General features: G+C 47.0%; 1 protein-coding gene across 1 annotated transcript in view; it reads left to right on the top strand.

The window, feature by feature from the left end:
* Positions 1 to 19,912, top strand: part of DSCAM (DS cell adhesion molecule) — a gene marked incomplete at its 5' end in the record, with an annotated part of 730,460 nt that overhangs the window by 595,660 nt on the left and 114,888 nt on the right. Inside the window, 2 exons of the mRNA XM_012810262.1 lie at positions 2,831 to 2,986; positions 10,380 to 10,513. Of these exons, the coding sequence (XP_012665716.1) occupies positions 2,831 to 2,986; positions 10,380 to 10,513 (290 nt within the window). The remainder of the gene's footprint in view (positions 1 to 2,830; positions 2,987 to 10,379; positions 10,514 to 19,912) is intronic.

Here is a 19,912-nt window from a genome sequence, read left to right as displayed (position 1 = left end):
CCTCAGTGTGAGTTAACAGGTCACATCATGCAGTGACCGGGGGCCTTTCCACAGACCCCTCAGTGTGAGTTACCAGGTCCATTGTGCCGTGACCGGGGGCCTTTCCACAGACCCCTCAGTGTGAGTTACCAGGTCCATCGTGCCGTGACCGGGGGCCTTTCCACAGACCCCTCAGTGTAAACTAGCAGGTCACGTCATGCCGTGACTGGGGGCCTTTCCACAGACTCTTCAGGCTGTGCCTTGCAAGGCTTGATTTTCATAGGCATTGAGCACACGGTAACTGTGTGAAGAACCAACCAAACCATGTGAAAACATCCTATGCTGTGCACACACACGCACACACACAACCACATCACACCATACACGGCCCCCCGGCACAGACAGAGGCTCTCTCTGCTGCTGTGATTAGCACCTGACCCAAATACTTTCAAAAGTAGGTATAAGAGAGCATTTTGTTGCTAACATGACCAGATAAAATAAATCTGGTTAGTATATTTGATAGGACAGGTTAAATATAAAACACTTTGCCAAAATTTCTGAGTAGTTTATCATAATTAGAAAGTTAAATGATTTTTAAGGCATGACAGAAACAGTTCATTTAAGATTGCTATGAAAATTGTACAATTTGAAAAGTCACCATTTTCATCTGAAGCTTAGCTAATCTTCATCTCCTCTGTCTTTCTTCATGACAAAAATGATAGACTTTACATGAGGCAACGTTTAAGTGCTCAGGAGTGTGTGGGGTTGTTGGGGGTCACTTGAGAAGTTATTTCCACCTTTTCTTTCTTGCCTTATGATCTTTTGAGACTGAGACATAATAAGTAAACTCATAAAACTATTTTGTTTTAAAAACTGGCATAGAAAGAATATGATCTCTACGTTTACTTCATATGCATGTATTAATGTCATTGTGCTCTACTCATGAAGTCAATGGGGCGTGACATTGAACTCATGGGTACATACATGTATGTGAAACAGCCCAAGTTAGATTATAGAAATCCATGTCTAAGCCAGAGAGGGAAAGAAAAGAGCTATACAGAATGGCGAATGGAGCACTTCGTTTTGTATCTGACTTTTTGCATAATTTTTACTTTATTTCTCCTACATCTGCTAATCACACACATGAGAAGAGACCTCGGGCAAGCTCCAGGCATAATGCTTCTGTGGGGCCCCTGGCCCCAGCTGCATCTTCCCTGATTGTGTGTGCAATCTTCAATATATGAGGTCAGACAATTAAGTTTGCAAACTCATCCTGCAAAAAGCGCTATAGACTTCATTGCTGAATGAACTACAGTTACCTTCGCAGCAGTCTCCTTGGGAAACCAGGGACCAATGCCAGTGCGTAGTACACTTTTTCAAAGCACTTTTTCTAGGATGAGTTTGTTAACCTAATTGTCAGACCTCATATGATGATAGCTCTGATGGCCCTTCCAAAAAAGAGTTTCAAAATTACTTTGAGGAGTGCACTAGGCGCTGGCATCAGTGCCTGACTTCCTAAGGGGAGGACTTGAAGGTGACCAAGGTGATACTCAACAGTGAGGCAGGCAACACTTTTTCTAAGATGAATTCAACAAACTTAATTCTTTAACCTGGTATAAGGTAGAAGTTTCTGCATCTGAAAAGACTGGCATAGAAGGGAGGAAGAGACCGACAGTTCCAACTGCTGTCTGAATGTTCCAGAGGTGACCTGTACTACAGTCAGCTGTGCAGTAAGACGCCCCTCCAGACCTCAGCCTCACATGCTGGTGGTCTCTTGGGGTGACTGGTGTCCCTCTGCCAGCCCTGCCCCCTAGGCTGACTGCCCTCCCTCTCTGGCTCTGAGGGTGACTCATTCCGAACCCAGGGGCCAAACACCCCTGGAGGTACCTAACCCATCATTTGTAAGTTTCGCAAATTGCCGTGTATAATATGCCACGGATGAGAGTGCATAATGTTCCATCTCTGAATATTATTAGCTGATCCCACTCCAGAAAGTGGAGCATTTTTAGCTGGTTTCTGACACATCGGCATGTCACTTCAGCAGTGATGCCAAGAGGAGTTCACTCCAGGTAAAAAGAGGAATCTGCCGAGCCACTCGGTGTGACACAGATGAGGGGTTTTTCTACTTTATGTGTTTCATTTGGGGGCTTTATTGAGGCAAAATTGACAAATTAAACTTGTGTATATTTGACTGTGTAACGGAAGCAGCTGGTTTGGACAGACGGGTCCTTCATGAAACTGTCACCACAGTCCAGCTGGTTGACGTGCCCCTCACCTCTCAGAGTTACCATCCCCCCACCCCCGCCATACAAAGTTATCCAAGAAGAATAAGTTCTAAAGATCTAATGCATGCAGCGATAACTGTAGTTAACAATACTGTGTGGAATCTGCTGAGAGGGTAGATCTTAGCTCAGATATTTGAGACTAAGTTAGGTACAATTTGTAAAAATACAAGTACATTACAATTTATTAAAAAAAAAAAAACCTCAGCCTCCAGAAGCTTTGTAGCGATAGTTAGAATGCCTGCAGAGGGGGCAGCACGTGGTCCCGAGCACATGGCAGGGTGTGAAGAAGGTTCCCTGAGTGGTGGCTGCAGCTTTGGTCTTGAGTCTGTAACACATAACTTAGAAAGATTTGCTCTGTGTGATGTTCTGGGGATGTTTATTGTGAATGATTTTTTCCAAATGGCCAAATGGTGTCGGTATCACACAATGACTATGCACCGTCCCTCTAGTGTCCCAGTGTCTGGCAGATGATGGCAGGCTTAGTGCCAGCCAGCTAGGACGGAGTGGGGACACGAGCAGCGGCAGGCTCAGTAACCAGATCGTGTTTTCTTGTGCTTATCCTCCAGAGCTGGGCGAGATTAAAAACGTCACCACCACACAGCCTTCTCTGGAACTGGATGGACTGGAAAAATACACCAACTACAGCATCCAGGTGTTGGCCTTTACCCGTGCAGGGGACGGCGTCAGGAGCGAGCAGATCTTCACCCGGACCAAGGAGGATGGTGAGAAACACGGGGTGGGTGGCAGGCAGGTGGGAAGCTCTGCGCCTGCTGAGCCGAGGCAGGCCTCGGGACCAGGACGCCCTCATCCTCGGCTCATGCAGCTGCTAGAGAGCCCGGGTCGGAGAGGACATCTTTACATGGCGGCTCCAGGCTATTCTGGCTTTGCCTGGCAAACCCTCGATGCTCCCAAAATATTCCAATGCAATCCTGACCATCGACTTCCTGCGGTGCTTCTGTCCGTGTATCCAATTCATCCCTTTCTCTTCCCCTATAATTCTTTTCTTTCTTTTTCCCTTTGATTTTTTTGGGGGAAATCAAGTATTGATTTAATCAAAAGTGCCTTTATCCCAGAGAACATGGATACCTGTTTTGTATTCCATTGGGATAATTTTCGTTGCTCTTTAGCTGGCTGTTAGCACAAGCTCTGATTAAATCCATCCTTCCACTTGAAAATCATGTTCCGGTCTGAGCCCTGTTATTCTATGCCAATTGAATCACATTAGAATAAATCCTTGATTTGAGAGCTTTGTGTTAATTTTATAAAAATTCTTACAAGAATTCAGGATAATTCAGTAAAATCTTAAGTCACTGCTCCTGGTTGAGACCATCGATTCTTGTTCCATATAATTTGTATTTGGTTGTGTAGCTATTACCCAAACCTACAAAAACCATCCAGCCATGATTCTGTATTCCTTTAAGGGAAACTCTAAGACACCTATCTAAGCCTATTTGAGGAACACTTGAAGTTATAATAAATAGTATAGCAGTGGTGGGGAAAATTAGCCTCGACCTGACTCATAGAAGGAGCAGCTGAGATCAAACTGATACTTCTGTAAAACCAGCCTGACATATTGCAGCATAGCAGAGGTGGGGGTAAACTAGACACCAGTACCCCTAAGTGCCGTGCTGACTCGTCTCTGCAATCTGCAGGGGCTCTGTCCCCCAGGACACAGGGCAGCTCTCACCCACTGCTCATTATCTCCCAGAAATCAGTAGGTTGATGTCTATACCACCTCCTCCACAACCGCAGTATCAAAGATGCTGTTCCCTCCCACATCTGTCCTGTGGAGGCAAAGCTGAGGACACCACTCAGGAGAGGCCTGTCAGCCCTTCTGCCCCCAAATAAGACCTTGCCCCATCTCTACCCCTCACCCCACTCTCCCCTTGGCAAGCCATCCCACCCCTCCACCCTCATGTGACATTTTCATTATCTGTGTAGCTCTTTAGCGTTATAATGTCTGCACACAAATCCATCCCCACATGCTTTATTTTTTTCTAGAACACACAGGTAGTTCTTCCTGGGAATTGCAGGTATAGCCAGTTCTGTCCAAAGAAATTAGAGTATTTAGTCCCCTGCCGCCATGGGACTTTGGCCACCTTACCTAATCTCTGAACAGGACTGTCCTGTTCTTCTAAGTTACTGTCACAAGCAGACTGCACGGAATCGATGTGTAAAAACTGAAATGGAAAGTGACGACACCCAGCCTAACACATGGTGGCTGCCACCTGACACTCGTGTTTCAGTACTTGCTCTCCCCACTCCTTCAGAGCGGGGGAGGAATATTCTTTTGCCTTGCTAAGCAATAAGGCAAATGTCACTGGAATTATTATTTAAAGAGCAAATTGATCAGCAACAAAAATTTTGACATCTGCAGTTCTTCAGAGGATGTGCAGAGACTCAACAAGGTGACTTGAGATCAATTTTTAATTAATCCTCTAGTATTAGAAATCATAGAGTTCTATGTCAATGTCTTGACCCTGAAGCCCAAAGCCTCATTTTTCGGTGAATTATTCTCTGCTTTTGAGTCCACTGCTGACAGTATATGGAGATGTCCTTGATGGTGAAAGACCCTTCCTCGGGACACCCCTCAGCCCAGGAAGGAGGTGGTGAATTCCACTCAGGCTGGTGGCATGGAACAAAGAGTGTGCAGAACTGAGTGTCAGTATTTATTTAGAACAAATCAGTGTTTTCAAAATAAATTAGAGCAATGATTGAGGGAAAGAAGAGAAAAATTGGTATATTAATGAATTTATTTCCTAGATTCACAGGAAACATTTGTGAGTTTAGAAATGGTGAGGTGCTATGCCAGCTACTTGTGTAGATTCAATATCTAATAGAAATAGGCATTTCAGCAGTTTATAGAGTTGAATGCAATTTTTTTTAGGGTCTGGTCAAAAGAAGAGGCCAGGCTAATCATTAAAGAAGAAACGATTAATCAAAGGAAGACCCCAGACCCTACTTACAGGGTCTAGTAAGTTTGTCATTTTGAAGTTTGGATTACACTGCCAATTTCAATTAAATTATAAAAATATAGATGGATTTTTAGCAAAATGCTGACTGCTGACATTTACTGAGTCTTCCTCTGTGAGTCGCTATTACAGGTGTTGGTTGGAGTCCTGGTGATGACTAACATTCTCACAAGCAAAGAACAAGGAACGTGTTAACATTCATAACATGCAAACATTCAGCTTAGTCCACTATGCTGGACACTCCTAGTCTTTCTAACCCAAGGGCCTAAAGGTTTAAATTGTGTTATTAAGTTACTGATCATCCTAAAAGGGAAAATTTTGTAAACTAGTAAGTTCACTTCCACAAGGGATTATTTGCCATAGAAAGATTTGCTTAGAGACTGGGTCTCTTGGGCTTTGAGTAGTTTCTCAGGCTCTGCTAAGGGTTCCTGGGCTCACGGACAGCCTCTCGAGTCAGTGGTCACATTCCCAGATCCACAGACATAGTCCCAGTCCCATAAATCTGGTCTCAGATCCACGCCCATATTCTTGGGGACTGTGAGAATTGCTGGAGTTCCAGATTCTCTCCCCAAACTCGGTCAATGAGAACTTGTAGCTCTGTTATCACCGCAAGAACACAAAAGACAATCTGGTGATTCAGCTTTCTGTTTCTGAGCACAAGACAACTAATTTTGACTTCTAAAACATTTGTGAAATCCTAATATCATTTTATCCACTGATATCATACGCTGAACAAAGCTGTAGGGAAGGAGAACTCCAACAGAATGCGATCTATTAAGTTTCCGATCATAACTTTCACTCTGAGGCATAAGCTACTTTCAGCCTGGATCCCTTGTGCAAAAGCCGATGATGTGTATGTATAAACAGAGACAGCCGTGTTAGAGTTCAAATATTTTGATCTGAGTCCATCCCTAAAGCACCTAACTCTGAAGGCAGTGTGAGAAGGCAGCAGAGGCCTAAAGTGTGACCTCTGCTCTCTGCACCATCAGAGTGATCTCTGGCAAACTCTCTGAAAGTAGAGCTGGGAGGGAAAAAGTAAATAGGTACCAGGATGTCTGAGTCCTCCGGCCACCCACAGCTTGAACCACACACACCCTTGGAGGCACGGATAGCCTGTGCCTGTGTGTGAGAGCTTAGGTAATTACGGGACAGACCACACCTTGGTAGGCCTTAAAGATGTGCATTGTGTGTGTGTGTTTACATAACCATTAGCAGAGCTGCCCTTAATAGGCACCCAAGCCACCGTGCACCTGGGAGGCCTGCCCACCAATACTGCTTTGGACCCCAGGCTCGTACAGCCTATGGGATCCTGCCCTGCACAGTAGTAACAGGAGTGACCTCACAGACCAGACTGTCCTAGAAGACAGTCTACCAGGTGGCTTCCAAAAATCTCACTACAGCAGTGGTTCTCAAAGGAGGCTCCTACTGTGCCCAAGGGATCCTGGGCGGGGCTCAGAGGGGCCCGTGGTAAGTGAGGGGTGCGGTAGACGGCTCCTTCCTCACCCCCAGCACCCCCTTAAGAACCAGCTGCACTTCCACAGGGGTTATTTACTGGTTTTCCACCATGACGTTTTGGTGAAGGGATTATGTGTATTTAAAACCACTGCTCTTGTGAGAACAAAACCAAAGTGATCAGAGTCTTCATGACATGAGAAAGGGGATGTGCGTGCACTGTGGGGAGATGGCAGCTGTGGTGTGGGTGTGGACGTCCCCCTAGGATAATGGTCTCTGGGAAGAAGCCAGTGCAGATGGACATGGCTCCCTAGAGACCACCTGTGTGCGCAGGCCCTGCCCGGGGCTCATCACTCAGAACAGAAAACTGGTGATGAAAACACGGAGCTGCCACAGGGCTGGGCGAGGCTTCGCCAGACGTCCGTCCCAGAGGCAGACTTCAAGCCACAGCATACTGTTTCCAACACTGACCTTCATGTTTTACTTTAAGAGTCACTAGAGGCCTTACCGTCACGTATTCATTTTCTATGCTGTGTAACACATCACCACAACCGCAGCCCTTACAACAATACAAATGTGTTACCTGGTCAGGAGTCCCCTGCCCAGGACCCCAGAGGTGAAACTGGGGCACAGGCTGGAGCTGTGGTTCTGTCTGGGATTAGGATCCTCACCCAAACCCCCTGGTGATAGGTGTGATTGCTTCTGTGGTGGCAGGGCTGGGGTCATCAGCTCCCAGGAGCTGCCCACAGTTGCTGTCATGCAACCCCTCCCCAGTGTGGCCACGGGAGTGTCTCCACGGCTTCTGATCCCTCTCTCACTTCTCCTGTCTCTGACCTCCAGATCCCTTAAGGGCTTCATCCCATTAACTTAAAGTCCAGTGACGAGGACCTTAATTATATCTGTAGCACCCTTCATCTTTGCCACATCACATGACCTGACCGTGGGGAATGATCCACCCACCATAGTGACAGGCACTGCCCACCCACCAGGAGGAATTACACAGGTGTGTACACAAGAGGGTGGGGATCTTGGAACTATCTGTCAATTCTGCCTACCATGCTGCAGCTATTGAAATCATTTCCCACCCATTTGGAAAATCTGTACTGAAGATCAGAATGTTCTAGATACTAGCCCAGGCACCGAGGACACAGCAGAGAGGAGGGTAGCATAGCAGACTTATAGAATTACTGTATACAGAACTCCAAGTAAATTACTTCATGAGTCATCTCCTATAATCCCAACAATAAAAACATAAGTAAGGACAACTATTGTTCTGGCTTCATTGACGAAGACACTGAGGGTTATTAGAGAAGTTAGTTAACTTGCCCACGATGCAGAATTAAGAGGTTGAGCCGGAAACAGCCAATGGTGAGGCTGCAGGGCTCAGATCTTTAACCATTATGGTTATATCCAAACCTGATCTAACATTTTAAGTTCTAGATAGGAAAGATAGGTTCAATAACCCAGAAAACTTTTCCAGCATATTCCTCAAAGTTTCTATTATACAAAATTCTACTAATCAAGAAGTATTGCACATGTTAGATCCTAAGTCCGTATGTGAGAAGCAGATGGGGGTTATACAGTGCAGTGAAAGCTGCACTGACCTGATGGGACACACACCAGTGGGACCATTACATGAGGAAGCACTGAACATCCCAGTGCCAAGACATACCTCAAACACTGTATTTTAACTTCACACATACAAATATATATTTGTTCTCTAACCATTCTCTAAGCAAATAATCCAGAATCATTCCTTTGAGTGCTGAGTGAAGAGATTAGAGTTCTATGCCATCTTTTATTCGTGAATTATATCTTAGGTCATCTGCAATTCCTAACTTAAGTTTCTTGACAGTAGAGAATTTGCCAATAATGTGTTTGCTAATATGAATCAAGACTGTATCGATCTGTACCATGTGTCCCATCCTTCTCAGCAGTCTTGACCAAAAGTAGGTGAACCAGCCTTCCTCCTGCCCGTGCTGTCTCTCCCCCCCACCTTCCCTCCTCCTTCTCTTCCTTCCTTTTTCCTTCCTTCCTTCTTTTTCTTCCTTGCAGGCTTTCCAAAGGAGTTACAGTACTTGTCAGAGAAACAGGTTTTCTTTTGTACTCATATTTCATTGGTTTACATAAAGTTAACTTCCAGCATTACAAGGAAGAAATAATTGTCACAGAGAGGTTGAAACCAAACACGACTACTCCTCTTTAGCCGCCACTCAACTCGTTGCTGGGCTACCGGGTGTCCTGGACAGAAGCTGGCTGGAGGGGATGGTTCTGCACAGACGGAAGGGAGATATTGGGGCTCTGGGATGTCTGTTAGGGAGAAAGTGTCCCGCTGATGCTCACTCTGCCCCTGGTGTTCAGAGGAGCCTCGTGGCTCTGACGGGTGGTGGGGCCTTGGCTGGTGCCCTCGCCTGCAGGAACCTAAGCACAGATGCCCAAGACAACAGAGCTTTGTTCCCAAGAGATTTATTAATGCAGGCTTTATCTCTTTTCGACCCTTTCTCTTGTCAGAAAGATTTACCAAAAACTGACACCAAGGGTTTCTGTTTCAAATGGTGACTGTGTCTAACCCAAGCTAGTTCCCAGAAGGGTTGTTGGTCTTGTTGTTCAGACTTTGGAGGGGCAAGGTGACAATTTTGAGATACATATTCAACTCCAAAGGTGTTCACATTGTCATCAGATTGCTTCAGGGCTCATAGAGACTGGTCTAGATTTCAAGGGCTCCCTCAAGGGGGGAGCCGTCCTCGATGGAGACAGGTAGACCAGTGAGGGCCAGAGCAAGAACACTGAGCCTTCCGCCAGTGACAGACTTGATGTTCTTTCCTCTCCTGGGTCTCCCCCAACTTTTCTCCATCTGCCGTCTTTAACCTGAAAACAGTAACATGTGAGGGGGGACGTGCATTCGCTCTCACTCCCAAATGATGCTTTATAATGTCACCCTGGTGTTCTGCCTGCTTAGATGGTTTACAGAGAGGAGTTTGTCACAAACAGACTGTCAGGCCTTGACACGAAACTCCACACTCACTCTATTTCCATACCTCTCCTGAGCCAAAAGGGCGCCAGTACAGTGTGTCTGGGAGAGGCTGAGGCGGTTCACCCTCCTGCCTCTCTAACTCAGGAGGCAGGGTGGGCATCCCCTGTTTGGTCAAAGCCAAACCTGCAGCAGAAATCAGAGTGATTCAGAAGGGAACCTCTCCAGATGCTCAGATGTGGGACTCAGATGCACTGGAGAAGCAGGACTGGACCTGAGGGTGCCAGTTCTTAGGGCCACCGTGACAAGGAGCCACAGGGAGCCCCAGGAGCCCCAGGTCCAGGTGTCTGCTGGGCAGGTCCTCCTGAGAGCCCAGCGGGCAGGGTGTGTTCTGGGCATCTTCTCCCCACCTCTCCATGTCATCCGTCCTCCCTCCCTGCATCTCTGTCCCTGTGTCCCATTTCCCCTTTTTCTCAGGACTCCAGTCTTCCTGCCCTGACGAGCTCGTTTTAACTTGATGCTCCCCTGTAATGCCCCTGTCTCCAAATAGCTCCTCTCATTCTGAGGTGCTGAGGGAAGGACCCAGACACAGAGATCTGGGGGGACACAGCTGAGCCCAGAGGGCTGCTCCTTGCAGAGCTGACCAGTGAGAGGGGCTGGGTGGTGCTGGGAGCGTGACCACGCGGAGGCCCCTTGTGACTAAACACACGACTCTTCCAGTTCCAGGTCCTCCCGCGGGCGTCAAGGCAGCCGCGGCCTCTGCCTCCATGGTCTTCGTGTCCTGGCTGCCCCCCCTCAAGCTGAACGGGGTCATCCGGAAGTACACAGTGTTCTGCTCCCACCCCTACCCCACAGTAAGTCGGGCAAGTGCCTCTCACGCTCTGCAGAAACCAGCTGCAGGGCTCCCGGGACAGCTTTGTTCCTCTGTTTCCCACCCACTAGGGTCTTGTTTTGTTTTCTTCTGTCGTCTCTCCATACAAAGCCGAGTCCAAGTTAACACCTCCTTTGAAAATACACTCCTTGAATCATTAGAAGGGAACTGCTGTTTACTTGGAGTGCCCCACTGAACTGCCAGCAGGCTTATCAACCTCCAGCCCAGAGCCCCTGATGGCGCCTTAATTGGTAGTCGGTGGACAACACCTATTGACTTTCCTGTTGGTCCCATCAGGGACAGGCCATCCCCCCCACTTCCTCCCCCGCCCCCCTTCCCTCCTCTGCACAGCCACCCAGCCCGCACCAGCAAACAGCTGCAGGCAAACTCCTATTGTTTGTGAGAAGTGAGGAGCTTTAATGCAGCTCTGTGACCCTCACAGTTGCAGTCCTCAGCCTCGTCACTGTGAAGGAATTAAACGTTGGGATCCTCACTATTTCAAAGGGTGGTGTTTATCAGCCTCACGTTATTCCTGCTAATTAGTGATTATAAAGTTACATTGTTTCTGAAACCAGATAAACATAGCACAAAGGGAATTATTAGAGAAAAGAAAGTGTTAAAGTGACATATCAAAATTGGCGGTGTCTTCGTAGAAGCTTGATGACGTTTTCCGAGGTGGGCGCCGGGTCTGAGTCGTCTTTGCATCTCCTGGCACCTGCACAGTGGTCACCACACCCAGTAGCTCCATAACTGGGGAGTGCTCATACAGACCAACTCTGTATCTGTTGTGAAATATGTATAACATAAAACTTATCAGCTTAAATATTTAAAAAATAAAAGCTCAGTTCAGTGGCGTCAGGTATGCTCACGTCCTGATAAAACCATCACCACCACCCATCCCCAGAACTCTTTGCAAAACGGAAGCTCTGTCCTTATTAGACCCTAAGTCCCGTCCCTCCCCCTCCCTACCCTCCCATCCCCCACCCCTGGTGGCCACCATTCTGTCTCCATGAACCTGGCCACCTGGGGGCCCCATGTGAGTGGAATCACACACCGTGGCATGTGTCAGAATCCCCTTCCTTTTAAAAGCTGAACAATATTTCTAAATTAATTTATTAATTAATCTGGTTATTAAAGTGATATGTTCTTCTAAGTCCAGAGTCTGGGGGGACCCCGGGACCTGTGCCCAGCAGGGAGGGTGAGTGGTGGGAGCCGGGCGAGGGCTGTGTGCGGCCACGCGGGCCCACCCTTGGCCCCGATCGAGTCGTCTTCTCTATGGCTCGTGTCAGCAGCAGTGCCGCCGTCTCTGACATGCAGCTTCAAGTGTAAAATGGTCAGAGTGGGGTCTAGAATGTATGTGGTGGCGGGTTCCTTATTTGGTTTCAGATATGCTGTTAAGTCTCACTTTCTGAATCTTACCATCGAAGCCCAGGGACGCAGAGCAGTGTAGAGTCGGAGAAAAAACCTCCGGCGGTTGCCAGAGGACCCCTCTTGCAGTTTCTGGCTTTAGCCCTGACACGTCCCTGCTTTTACTCAAGAGAGACAAAATTATTGCTGAGATAAGGAATATTCCTTTTCCACGGACATTTGAGTGCTTCTTCATTTTCATTCCCTCATTCATTCATGTCTTCGCTGCGGTGCGTCCCTTGGTCATCTTGACTCTAACAAGCTGGCCGGTGAGGAGCAGGGAGCAGAGAGCCCCAGCGGAGGGTCTCCCCGCCTTCCCGAGCTGACTTTGTGTCTAGACTGAAGCTCCCGACTAGCTTGTTTGAAGTGAGTTCTTAGTGACTGATGCCTGCGTGAGAAGACCCCTGTTTGGGGGTGCCGTATTCAGGGGCTCAGTTAGGTCTTTCTGCTCAGCCTAAGGGTCACAAAGGAACCAAGGAGGAGACTGAACAATAACTTAAGGGGCCGTAAAGGGGCAGAAATGCTTCTCCTGGGGGCTCGCACTGCTCTCCCCACACAGAACGGGATGTGACCCAGACCTTCTCAACAATACCCTTTTCAGAACAGCAGAAATGAGACAAAATCAACCAGAAATGGTGGGGAACAGCGAGGCTGTGGCCGGGGGTCCCTGAGTCTCCTCAGGCCAGGTGAGAAAACACGGCAGACGCAGAAATAGGAGAGTCCCAGACGCCTGTGGCCTCCCGGGTCTACCGTGTATCAGTTAGGTTGGCGAGGAGAGTCCAGAAGCCCAGAGCGTCCTCACTAGGTGCAGTCCTAGAATCGGTGTTATCCCATCTCTGTGGCCAGATTCCTGTTCATCTACACGGACTCCGTTTCAGATCCTGAGGAAATGATACTATTACTAGTCAAGATCAGAGAAAATTACTGTATTCCTCTTCAGAGGTGAATACATGTAAATCCCATATGTTATTCTGTTTTAATAATTGACTTAACAGGAAACTACAAATTACTGGAAAGGGAGATTTCTTTCCCATCTAAATCCACAAGCCTCTCTGGGGTTTCTGCATCCCTGCCGTGTGTCAGAATGAACACTAGAGGGCAGTACCAGCTCTGCGCATTCTCCTTGTTCATAAATCTGATTTTTTTTTTTTCCTTTGAAATGACTTCATAGTTGAATGTAGAACATGGGAGGATAAATCAGGACACAGTAGGCCCTGATATTTGATCTTTTTTGTAGGACTCCCTCAGCTAACCTCACTGATGTCAGGTTTCTCTCGAGATCCCCAATTCCTCTCCCTTTCCTGGGGAAGGACCTTGGTAAAAGACAAAAGCTTTTTTCTCTGACATGTGAAATATATTGTCTAATAATAGGCTTTGATCTCCTGATGTTATCTCAGTTGAGCTTAGCAAAAGGCATTAGAATTTGAAACCTTGCCTGTGGACAGACAAGTTAGATTAACTGAAAATGAATCTGAAGAGGCTTTGCCTAAAAATGGTGTTGAGTAAACACTAATCTCACCTCAAGGGTCCAGCAAATGTAATGAGATCCCACCCTCCCAATCGGAGACCCACAAGCAAAATCTCAAACTTCACTTGATAGAGAATCTCATCCACATGAATTATGGGTTCTGGCTACAAAGGTTAATGCGTAATAATTTGAGCTATTAGTTCACAAACTACTGTAAGCAATGGGTCCAAAGAAATGAGATAACCTGTTAAGGTTCCAGGCAGAAGGGAGCAAAGCTTCATTTTCTTCCTGACACTTCTTCTTACACAGCAGCATCCTGTGGACAATTCTGTGTGTGTAACTCCATGCAGGTTGAACAAGCACCTGGATACAGGGATGGTCTATTTCACAATGCTAGGTTCATTCGCACAGAGCTTAGAGATGTAAAACTGGGTAGTGCAGACTATGCATTAATGAAAAATAAAATCAGAAGACATAAAAAATCATATCATCAAGCGGCAAGCTGCATGTCCTCCAGTGTTTGCAGATAGCAGGTGCTCAGTAAACGCTGCAGGGTGAGCACGTGAGCGTGTGCCAGGACTCTGCTCACCCACGGAGACGGCTCTGGGCAACTCACCTCTCCACAGCGTGGCCCACAACTTAGAATTAAACAAGTCTCCTGGGAGGCAGGGAACGTCCACAGCAGCAGGCACGTGTGCCCCCCAGCCTGGCCCAGACCACCTCTGATAAAACTGGGGGTAGGCTGAGGGCCAAGGGGTGGTTCAGAGCACTAGAAGCATTTAGGAATCTCAAAAAGCAAAAAAAAGCTCTAATGTGGTCCAGCAAGTCGCAGCTAAGTTGAGCATCTGCATTTACAGTGATGCTCAGCAGTCTTCACTGTCCCTGCCCAGAGGTCACGGGCCTGCTGGCTGTGCCGCTCCATCTCCTCTGCCCCGCGCTCGCCCTGTTCCGTCTAGCTTTTGCACAGCATGCTGTCAGACAGGTATTTGCTCTTAAAATCCTCCCTCTCTAGCTTTGCACTGTCCTCCTGTTCTCCGTCCTTTGTTTCTCTGTTCCTCACCAGCATTTCCCAATGTTCTTCCTTTATCCTCTTTCAAATTTTCTCCTGTCTCCATGGGTCACTGAATCTATCCTTTCAACTGAACTGTCATCTGGAGTTAAGGAGTTCGGCTTGTTTACCTCGAGCTCTGACAGTCTCAGAGAACTGAGCGCTCCTGTACCCCACCTTCCCACCTTCCCACCGGCTGCACCCCCCGAGCCCTCAGCGCTCCCAGAACCTAGTGCTCTCCTGCCTCCCCACTCCCTTGCTTTTCAGTCGTCTGACTTAGAGGTACCTACGGTTCCTCTCCTCCCTCTCCACCTGTGGTCTTACTGGTCACCACGTCAGGTGTCCTCTCTGCCACATGAACACACAGAGCACTGCTGTGCTCCAGGTGCTGAGCCCGGGCCTAAGGTCCGTCAACCACGAAAGCAGAGTTACGCTGTGTGGCCAATACGCCCAAACCTCTGCAAATCACCCCAGCAGTCGGTTTGGTTTTCCTCCCATGGTCTTGTCCATCGGGTGGTGGCTCTGGCCTCATATTCGCTCTAGGAAGGGCCCAGGTGGGTTTTATGAAAGAGGGAAAGAAACTCCCAAAGGGTCTGAAGTAGGTAACAAGCGCTCCAGCACAAATCACTGGCCGAATTGGAACTCAGCCACCAAGGATCCAGGATGTACAATCTGAACATGCACCCAAATTCTAGGGAGGGCAGAAAATGCTACAGGTCGCCACCCTGCTGTGCAGGGGCCCAGGACGCAGGGACGCTGGGCCGGGGCATTGCTAAAGCAGGGCCAGGGACAGTTTCTCGGACACATTCATAGCCCTGGCTGGAAGGAGGAGGTGACCATGCCTGGAAAATCGGGGACAGGAAGGCCTATTTTGATTAGAGGAACCTGCAAAGTGACACCGTGTCATGAGGACCCGCTCTGTCAGTGTCTTCTTAATCCTCTTCTCTCTGTTCACCCCAAATACCTGTGCCTGGGCTTAGGTCCTCACCCCTATTCAAAGCTGAGACGTCTTCCTACTGCCAGGCTCACTTCCTGTCCCTTGTCCACGTCTCTGTCACAACTGTTCTTTAGAGTGCAGAATCTGAGCATCTTATTCCGTTGTATGGATTTCTGGGTGACTTCTCACTTTTACATAAAACATTCAAACGTGTAGCTGTAACTCCTGCCCACTTTGATATTCCACTGACCTTCCATCTAATATCTAGGCCACACCACACGTGTGACCCTGTGTGTGCCCATGGGTGTGTGCCTGTGTGCATGTGTGTGCGTGTGCCTGTGTACATGTGTGTGCCTGTGTGCATATGTGTGTGCTCATGTGCATGTATGTGTGCCTGTGTGTGCCTACGTGCATGTGTGTGCCTGTGTGTACATGGGGGTGTGTGTGGGTTTGTGTTCTTGACTTTTCCTCTCATCTTCTCATATAGAAATGTTTACTCTTTAAGGCTCAACCTACAGTTTTCAAAAATGCTGTATTTTTATTCTGCTCTTCCTGAGGGCTGGCTGTATCCTAGCACTGCCACTGACTGCGCTGTACCTGTGGCTGTGAACTTGCTTCACCATGGCCTGCAGTAGGAGACACGTGCTGTTTGTAGTCACAATCCAGTGCTCAGACCCAGCAGAACCTCCGAGCAAAACTTGCCGCGTGCACATCCTACTCTCTGCTGCTTCCTGTCTGGGGATTTGTTTCTATTATACTTTATTTCACCTTTTTTTTTTTTTTTTGCAGTTTTTAGCTGAGACTGGGTTTGAACCCGCCACCTCCGGCATATGTGGCCAGCGCCTTATTCCTTTGAGCCACAGGCGCCGCCCTATTTCACCTTTTTTAATGACTGTCACATTCCACTAAATCACTTCTGTGAGCCATATTTCAAAAAATACTGTTTTGCATGACTTAATTCTGCTGACTCCAGGTGCAGGAGGTGTGGTTGTAGTCACCTCCACTTTGCTGAGACTCGAGTGGAGGTCGTTCAGTCTGGCCAGGGTCACCCAGCTTAGCAGGGAGAGATGGGGATCTGCAGCCCACAGGGGGCTGAGCCCAGAGTCCAGGCTCTTCCCCTCAATGGCCCAGTGCCTTCCCTGGGAAGCCAGCTGCATCCCACCACAGGTTTCCAGCACTGATGTTCAATCCCACTTTGTGTAACTGTTAGACATGGGCACAGTCTGGTCTCACTGCAGCCTATCAGATTCCACAGTGCAGGAACCACGGCTTGTCCCCACTGGGCCTTCAGAAACCTGGTGTTAGGCTGAAATAGTGGCCGTCCAGCAAGTGTGCTGAATTAAATTTTATAGCTTATACCTGTGAGCCATCCTGAGGCGGTTAAATTGTGTAATGAAGCTCCTTCTTAATAAGGCAAGAAAGTGTGTTATATACTTTGGGATGTCTTCTCTCCCAGAAGGATTTAGATCAGATGTCTGTGCTTTTAAATCACTGACATGGAAATCTTTTTTCCATAATCATATCTAAATGGCCTAAAGGTGGATCTCTTTTTTTTTAATAATAGCAAATCTGAAAATTATAGAGATACCACAAGTTAGCTTAAGAATAGACAGTGGTGTTGCATTTACACGTATGTAATTAATCACAGTCATGAGCTCCTGTGGACCCTTTCCACGTGGCAGGCCTCTGCTAGGCTCTCCGTGCCCTGGGGATCCACCACACCCTACTCCAGCCCTCAGCATCTCGTCAGAGGGTCATATGGCTGGAAGAAGCCTGGAAAAGTTTCTCTGAGGCAAGACACCGCAGACACATGAAAATCTATTCTAGTTTTATAAAACTTTTGGGGAAGTACATTCTTGAAACTCCCTTAGAAACATTTTGCATTTCATGGCCAGTTTTACTGGAACAGAGTTCTACAGCTTTACATTTTTCATGCCACTATTTTCATCTATTTATTAGACTTGTATTCTTTTAGAGAGTAGAGTGGAAATCTATGTCACGTTATAATCTCTATATCTTAAAAGGGTCTTCTTTCCCTTTTAACCTGTCCTCGGTGAACTAGCCAGTAACTGCTCAATCTTTCTGTTCAGTCTGTACTAAGTTTTCTCTGCTTATTGGCAGTTTATCTGCCAAATCAGGCAGGAAGTCTTGTGAGACTGGGACGTGCAGGGGCGTGATCACAGCTCGCTGCAGCCGGCGTCTGCTGAGCTCCAGCACCTGTCCCACCTCAGCCTCTGAGGGGCTGGGACTACAGGCCCTGATAATGTTTTTTGGTAGTGACGGAGTCTCCCCATGTTCCCTGGGCTGCTCTTCAACTCCTGGCCTCAAGTGATCCTTTTACCTCAGCCTAGTTCTGGGATTAGAGGTGAGATCCACTGCATCTGGTTTAAAAAAAAAAAAGATGCTCTTGGAATGCAGGTCATCTGCATTTTAACCAATTATAGCAACTGAATGGCTTCATGTAACACCCAGTGAAATAATGACCATTTTCATCACATGGAGACATCAGTTGCTATAATTTGTCAAAATGACCTGTCCTCTAAGTGTAGGAGAAAGCTTGGCCCAAGCTCATAATTTATAGAACAAAGGAAACAGAAGCCTATATTCCAGTGGAGTTTGGTTGTTTTTTGTATAGAAACAGTCCTGGGAATTTCTCCTGGGGCCCCATCTCACAAGATTACAGGCCTGATTGGCAGATGAGCTACTGATATGCATCTGTGTTCAAGGTGGTGTTCATTCAGACTAGGGGCCTCAGCGCACCTCCCTGATTCAAGGTGGTGTCATTCAGACTAGGGGCCTGAGTGCACCTCCCTGATTCAAGGTGGTGTCATTCAGAGGAGGGGCCTCAGCGCACCTCCCTGATTCAAGGTGGTGTCATTCAGAGGAGGGGCCTCAGCGCACCTCCCTGAACATACTGCTCCATCTCCACTTAAAGCCCCTGAGTACCCATGGATTTAATGCCTTTTAACACTAATAGGCTTTATTTTCTTAGCTTCACAGCAAAATTGAGCAGAAGGTACTGAGATTTTCTAAGTAACCTCTGATCCCACAGACTCACAGCTTCCCCCATTAGCAACAGCCCCCACCAAGGGTACATTTGTTACAGCTGATGGACCTGCCTTGACACATCGCTGTCATTCAGCAGCCACAGTTTGCATTAGGGTCACTGTTGGTGCCATACATTCTATGGATATGGACACGTGTGGGGACTGGGCCCACCACTGTTGCGTCACACAGGACAGTTCCCTGCTCTAAGGACCCTCTGTGCTCCTCCTAGTCAGCCTCCCCTCCCCAACCTCTGATCTTTTTAGTCTCCCCATAGTTTTGCTAAAATACCTTGTTGATTAATTGGCTCATAGAGCCTAGGAAAGACCCCAGCTTTGGAAGCTTTTTATCTTTTTGACTTGGCCTGATACAGACATGTTATAGCATTTAAGGAAATAAATTGGCTTTAAATTACTTTTCAATGAAGACCAGAGGCAATATCTGTTGTTCCAATACTATGCATTCTGCATACATTATTTTTATTACTGAGAATAGTCTTTCTCACTAATTTCCTGACGTGTGAGAAGCTGTGTGATGCTATACTAGTTCTCTTGTGCAGACCTGGTTGAATAGGTGACAGCAAGCAAGTTAAATTAATAATGCTCTTTTGACACACTGGTCATCTGCATGGCAGGCAGAGAGACATGGACAGGGAGGGAGGCCCAGGCAAGGGAGGTTATGTCTCGTGGGAAAGCCTGAAAGACACGAGGCGGCCGTAATACCTCTCTGATGGTTGATTGGACGCTGCCCTGTTCTAGACTGTAGCACCAAGACACTAGTTTCTTCCATGGCTTTTCTGGATCTCAACTTCAATATACTTGCAAAACATTATAATAATAATGTTTATATTTGGAAGGCCCAAAGAAATACAATATTTTATATTTGAAAGGCTTCTTAAAAAGTAGTTAATAATTGCATGTATAATGTCAGCTGTGATAACCAGTAAAGCAGAGAAGAAAACACCAAAAATGGCCAGGACAGAGCAAACAGCTCTAATGTGTCACCCTTCCCGCCGATGCCGGCCTCTCCAACCTCGGCCTGTGGGAAGATCTTTGTGCCATTATAGTATCTTCTGCTAGAGATGGAAATGGTGAAATAAAGTGAAAATTGGATCAAAATGCATTATACATAGGAATTTTTAAAATCTTAAATTGATCCAGCCAACTGGTTGTACTTAATGGAACCTGGGCCATTTCTCTGCCACTAACAGGAAAGAGATTTTATGTATTCAGAAAGTGTCATTACCCTATAATTAAAAGAGCTCTCAGTTTTGTTTATTCTGCTTTGGAAGAGGGCTTCTTCTTTTGTCACTGCTGTGAACATTTGATCTATGAAATCACAGCATTCACGTTTTTTAAAAACTACTTGTAAGTAATTAGATAGCAGAGCTTTTAAAAACACCATATTTCCTTGATATAATTAGTTTTTCATTAAAAAGTTAATTGAAAATTTTAAAAGTAGAATTCTTTTTATATTA

This window comes from Otolemur garnettii, unplaced genomic scaffold (assembly GCF_000181295.1).
Source record: "Otolemur garnettii isolate 467f Iridium unplaced genomic scaffold, OtoGar3 scaffold00128, whole genome shotgun sequence".
Taxonomy (NCBI): Eukaryota; Metazoa; Chordata; class Mammalia; order Primates; family Galagidae; genus Otolemur; species Otolemur garnettii.
Note: the sequence above shows the minus strand (reverse complement) of the source record. Positions and strands in the feature narration are given on the sequence as shown.